The sequence below is a fragment of the Rhea americana genome, unplaced genomic scaffold (assembly GCF_003343005.1).
Source record: "Rhea americana isolate MKP2758 unplaced genomic scaffold, rheAme1 scaffold_30, whole genome shotgun sequence".
In the NCBI taxonomy this organism is placed as follows: domain Eukaryota; kingdom Metazoa; phylum Chordata; class Aves; order Rheiformes; family Rheidae; genus Rhea; species Rhea americana.
In genome coordinates, this window is record NW_028186424.1 from 5,072,346 (window position 1) to 5,078,732 (window position 6,387).

Below are 6,387 nucleotides of genomic sequence, written 5' to 3' on the forward strand. Positions count from 1 at the left end.
TGAATTCAGAAAGGTTTAATGAAGTCACACTACACAACAAGAATTTATTTTGTCTTTTTTCTACAGCTTCATGAAAGTAACAGGAACACTGGCTAGAGAGGTTGTRGAATCTCCTTCTCTGGAGACATTCAAAACCACCTGGACATGATCTGGTCTAACATGCTCTAGGTGACCCTGCTTGAGCAGAGGGGGTCAGACTAGATGATCCCCAGAGCACCCTTCCAACCTCAACCATTCTGCAATTGTGATAAAAGCCTATATAGTCAGTATACATGACCCCCTGCCTTCTCCATTCTTTGTCTCAGTTATGTWTCCTCCAAAAAGCAAGAGCAGTTTTTAAAATTTATCCCACCACAGTATTTTGCTTTCAAGTGTTTTTCCTTCTCCCATTTCCCCAATTCCAAAGATCATCTCCAATATGCTAATACTACTAAAGATATTTAAGCAGTATTACTTGCCTTAGATCAAGTAGCATAACATTTTAATCTCCGTGTACCATGTAAGTAGAGTTATGTTCCTCCTTCAGCTTCTAGCCTTTTCTCATTCATTAGGGAATTTACATTAGTAAATTACTATTTACCACATTATTATGTGGTTATATTTCTTTTCTTATCGACAGTATTGCAATACTTTGATATCTGCACTGGTAGGGACAGATTTAATGTATTTATYTCCTGTCGATGTAATAAAGTTACTAAATTGTACAAGGAGTTAGGTCATATTCTTCAAATGGAGATAAAAGGGACAAACTTATAGTGGAAAAACGCCAGTTTAAACCTACTGGAAAAAAACCCACACAATTTAGGTCCTAATCTTGCAAACATGTAGTTGCTTAAAAAAAAAAAAAAAATTGTCCAGAACATCAGGAACAACTTGAGGACTGAACCTAAATGAAGCTTCATTAAAAAGCAAAACAACTTTCTTGCATAGTCCAAGGTCCTTGTTGAAAGAAGCAGAGGTAAAAATAATTCAGGGAACAACAACTTCTTATGAGCAACTGCTCTTTTCTCTTCATCTCATCCATTTTCTTCACAGCCTCTTTCCTCATCCCTATGGTACAGTAGCCAAGAGGAGCAATTTCAGATAGACATCAGCAGCTCAGGCCCTGTAGCATGCTGTAAAATTGCTCCCTCTCTCTCTCTCCCCCCCACCTCGCAACATTTTTCAAATTCTAGCCCTTTAAAGCACTAGAGACAATATTGTGAAATAAAACCTGGCAATAAGCTCTACAATCAACTGCATCTTGCAAGCATCTCAGAAGTAGTTTAAGTTTCTCCCAACGGGTGTGTGGATCACAAGCAGAAAGCTACTGAGGCAGAGGGATATTCAATTGTTCTGTGCATATAATACATATGTGGTCTGGTTGGTACCCTGAAGAGTTGGAAGGAAAAAAAATGCTCAGTGGAGACAATCCTCAGAATACAGAGCAGAACATAAAACAAAAGTCATGTCTCCAAATTCAAGAACATTGCATTGTATTTCTAAAGTCCCTAATTCAAAATTTTAAAACAGAAGAGGCTCTTAATGGAACACTGACAGATATTTCTAATATCAATGAAAGATGTTCCCTAAATTTATTCTCATACACAGCTGAATAGTTTTACCTGAAATTTCACAAGAGAAAAAGGGAAGAAATATCTGGCATATTTGAGCCCAGAAGACTGGAAATCCAACGAGCTTCCAAGCATCTGGAAACAGTCTTTTACCAATGAATATCAGGTAATCTTAACTAAAACCATCAACATCAGCTCCAGATTTGCATCAAGCAATCATTAAAAGCAGGTTAATGTTTAATTTTAAGGTTATAAGGAAAGATTATTTACATAATTAATTTGATACCTAACACACTACTTTGTCCTTCCCTAAGTGGCAGTGATCACTGTCAACCCAGTAACATAAGATATTATAATAAGGAGAGAGGCATGTAGTAAATAGTAAGATGCTTTCTGATTTTAACCCATATAAAACTGTAACTTCCTACAGCACAAAGTTGTAAACAGTTTTGTTTACAAGGAAAAAAAAAAAAAAGAGAGAGAGAGAGAACCCTCACAGCTAAAAGAAACTCTTTTAGTAAAAGCAGCAAAGTACATAAAATATAGTTACTTATAAAATTGACAGGAGTCTACTTGCATGATCTATACCCAGAAACTGTATGGAGATGATGTGTGGATGGGTAGGTAAGAGAAGAATGGAGCAATACAGTTTGCTACAAGATTCAGCTAATGTCCAGAATTCTATATATAAGTAGATAGAGATTCAAGATAATCTTCAGATATAAACAATAGAGTATTTCAGAATAAATAACAGGTGCACAGAACATTTTTTTCCCCTCCCTTAGCAGTTTGATAGAGATCAGATAATAATTCTGCTATTATCTGGCAGCACAACACTGCTATGAAATTCATCAGTACAGCAATTCTGCTGTTAAGAATACTGCAAATAAAGATCCTAACAAACAAGAAATAGTGCTTGTGAAGAGTCTTACCAGGAGCATACAAAGTCAAGTTTATGCCATAATTATTATCTCTGTGCTTTAAAATCCTTTTAAGTATTTCTAGATTCATTCCACTGGAAAAAAATAAAATCAGAATACATACAGAAACACACATTCACTCAAATGGCACTCATTGTCTTTTGTACAGTTAAACTTTAGTGAAAATATACATCTTAAAACAAATGAAGTACAAATGTACAAAAATCCTTGAACTCAGATAAAAAATATGTATAATACACTTTGCTACAGAGATATAAAACATTCAAAGTTCGCTCATCCTTTCTGATGATAGTAAAATGATTTAAAGTCTGGAGGACTCCTGTTCATCATCACTGCAATCAGATTTAAAACAGACCTGTGTGAGAAGACAAAACGACAATTTAGCTGCAGAACTGGCACTTTTATTGATCTAGGTGTTTTGTGGGACAGGGAAGGGTTTGGGGTTTTGGCTCCTTTCCAGTACTTTTTGATCCATACCAACTAAATGCTTTAGAAATATCAAAGGAAACTACAACTCAAACTCAAGTCCTTAAAACTCCATTTAACCATAGGTTCTTACCTTCTCTTAATGACTTCACAGAGCAGTTAACTGCAATGTTAACATTTCAAAAGCAACTGACAGCTCTCCATCAATATTAAATTTTTAAAGGACTCTTTCTCAATCCAAAAACTATCTCAGGACAGTAATGGTCTAAACCCTGATGATTCAGCATGATGGGCCTACAGTAAGACAAAACTTTTAACTATAGCTATGTGTCATTATTAGTACATTTAACAATTCCATTTCTATAAATGGGAAAAAATGAATTCAGAAAGGTAAACTAAAAATGGCASTATTGTTATAAATTCCATTAGCAACATAACATTTTACAGGGAGGAATTACCAGCTGATAACAAAAATTACCATCATGCAATTTTAATATATGGCCTTGTGGCTACTTAAGGATATGCTCCTAGCAATTTTAAATAACTACATTTCTACTTGTAAGTGAAAGTAATTTCTACAGAAGTGTTCTTTACTAGAATATAATCATGCATCTCAACAAATTTTAAGTGCAGGCATACTGAGTAAGCAGAATGGCATATGATATCTTCAACTGGAACAAAAAAGAACCTAACCAATAGTCTATTTCTCATAATCTATAAGCAAGTACAYTACCTTTCATGCCTTTTAGAAGGTAAAATAAATTTGGGATTCAATTCTTACACCTCTAAATGTTTATTAAGAAATACCAGCTATGCATGTATGAAAAGGCTGTGTATTATCAAAAATTATGTAAACATACAGTATGTCRTTGTTTTGGTGATGGCATTAAACTTCCTAATATATTTTAACATTTGTTTCATAACACCTCTTATTCATTTAGGGGATATCACTGCTTAGTTTATACCCTGGAATAATGCACTGGCAGTCCAGCTTTCTAATGGAGCAAGCGCTATGAGTTGAGGTGTCCAGTCACACCCGCTTCTCAGTTCATTATCAGCCTCAGACAAGTTTTTACAGAGGGACCTTAATTAACTTTGAAGTCACCTCCCCAGAAGTTTCATAAAAGCCAGAGAATAGGTAAGAGCATGACCCAAATTAATATAGTCAGGGAGGAAAGACCAGCTCAGCTGTTAACAGCTAACTTGCCCCATATAACAGCTAGGCATCTCAAGAGGAAAACAGAACACTGAGGAATAAAAATGTGGGTAGGGGAATGTGCAGATGGGCTACAGACTCTTGGTATTATAGAAATTGCCACAGTTTCTGAAAAGGAATGCAAGATAAAGCCATAATAAACCAGATTTCATTTCATTCAGAGAACAACTTTTCATGTGATAAAATAATATTTAAAAATATTAAAACTGATTGAAAGTTAACATTTTATTGGTAATTCTTACGAAAGAAAGTAAGTATCCTTGCCTCTCCACTGAAAAGTCTGTGAAAGAAGCCTCTCTTTGGTTTAGGAGACCTCTCTCTGTCTGGTGACACAGTACCATCAGTTTCATATGCATTGATATCTTCAAAACATCCTGTTTCGATCATCTATGAAAAAATATGAAATGTGAATGAAATATAAACAAGCCCCTCAGACATGTTCCATTTCTTATCCCTTTACTCTGGCTGTGTACTCCTAACAAATTACAAATCTATTACTTACAACTTTATGCTTCTTGAACTACACCACTCACAGACCTACATGAAGGAAAGCACAAAGTCTACACTAAACCTTCTTGTGCGTCYGGAGAACCAATCACCAGCACTATCATGAAAGCAAGCCCTAAGATTGCCCTCACTTCAGTAAGGCTCATGATGCAAGGAAGCAGAAGCTTTTTAGAATTAGAAGTGGATTTACTCTGTGCCTTGTTAAATATTAGATCTTCCTCTCTTCTATTCTGCTGATTTCAGAACAGTCTCATACAATAAATATGAATGTGGTTATTTATAACCTGAACAGAACATATTAATAAACAAAACATTGAATGAGAGGAATGATTATCTTTGAAGAATCCTAGACTAATAAATGAGTACATTTATTAGTCAGTTGAAAAAGTCTTAAGATAAAGTTTGACTTAACTGATGTTGAATAGAAATAGTCTGGAAACCKTAGAAAAGGTGAATCTTCAGTTCTGTATTATGTATTACTCAGATATTCTATTGCTATACATGCACAAAACACTGAAGCTGCAATGCCAATTTGCTTTTGTATTAGTTTGACTAGTATTCTATCCTCCTCCTATGAAGAGGAATACTCAGTATCATAATACAAGAACAAGGAAAATGTGATCATACAGCATACAGAACTGTATCAGAATCAGTATCAACGGCAACAAGACACCATATTCCATTTTATGTAAATTCAGGGTAATCCTTCCACCTTTAGGAAGTTGTTAATATTTGGGGGATTTTTTTTTTCCCTCTCTGATGTCCCTTGGCAAAGAAATCTAAAACAGAAACTTCTTCACATATCTTATTGAGAAAATTAACACTGTAATTATATTCCCCATTAACTCTTATTTTTGTACAAAAAAGCACCTTTGAAATATACAATACCTCATTTTGCCAAGGGATTGAGACACAACCCGTAACAAATTTGGAATAGAAGTCATCATCTGTAGTATCCAGATTCACTCCTTTTACTGTTGAGAACTGTTCTATGTCCAGGACATCTTTACAATACACCGCACGTGGCTGCAGTACAATACAAGATTGTTTCATTAAGTCCCCCTCCCTCATCCCCTAGATGAGAAGTAGGAGGTGGTAATTTTGGCAATTTTATATTTCACATTGTTGATCACCAARTTACACTATAGTACACAGCAGTAACGCAAAAGTTTAAAGTAACTTGTCATAAGGCACCTAAGAAGTTCAATCCATCCTGCAGATACAGAAAGAGTGTGCAACTTGTTCTCTAGACTTCTCAGTGGTCATCAGAACTCATCTGTCCTTTRTCTCCTTCCGTTAAACTCCACAGCAACTCGTTCAAGGCTAATCTTTATCTGTTCAGCGCTTGAGCTGAGGAAGTCGGGTTCTAATGGGTAAGAAATCAGCTACAAAGTCTCATAGAGCAATATGACTGTTGTGAAGTGTTTTCTAATCTTCTCAGACAAAAATGCCACAAAACATCTARCTATTATTAGCTAACATGGCATTCCGTTGCCAGTTTAACTAACTTAAGTTTTCTCTAGAGTTCATAAGATTACTGATATAAAACTATGACAGTTCATGCCTTTTTAGATACTAATCGAATCTGTCTCACCTACTTACATCTGGCAAGAATGGAGGTTCTAACATGTTAGCTTCCAGCCTCTTGAAGTTAATATTCTTGAAAATAGGATGTTGTTTTACAATAGCAGCTCCATCTTCAGTGCAACCCAGTCTATCTTCTGGATTTTTGGCAAGTAACTGC

At 35.4% G+C, this 6,387-nt stretch overlaps 1 protein-coding gene across 3 annotated transcripts in view; it reads right to left on the reverse strand.

Moving 5' to 3' along the window:
• Positions 1-2,021: 2,021 nt before the first annotated feature.
• GRK4 (G protein-coupled receptor kinase 4) overlaps positions 2,022-6,387 on the reverse strand; it is a 39,325-nt gene continuing 34,959 nt past the window's right edge. Inside the window, exons 13-16 of one of the 3 annotated variants that reach the window (XM_085309631.1) lie at positions 6,246-6,383; positions 5,532-5,669; positions 4,401-4,523; positions 2,022-2,849 (exon numbers count right to left, since the gene is read on the reverse strand). In XM_085309631.1, the coding sequence (XP_085165757.1) occupies positions 2,796-2,849; positions 4,401-4,523; positions 5,532-5,669; positions 6,246-6,383 (453 nt within the window). In that variant the 3' untranslated portion in view covers positions 2,022-2,795. Of the gene's footprint in view, positions 2,850-4,400; positions 4,524-5,531; positions 5,670-6,237; positions 6,384-6,387 lie in introns of those variants that run through there. The other 2 variants (XM_085309632.1, XM_085309633.1) reach the window with 2 other exon arrangements.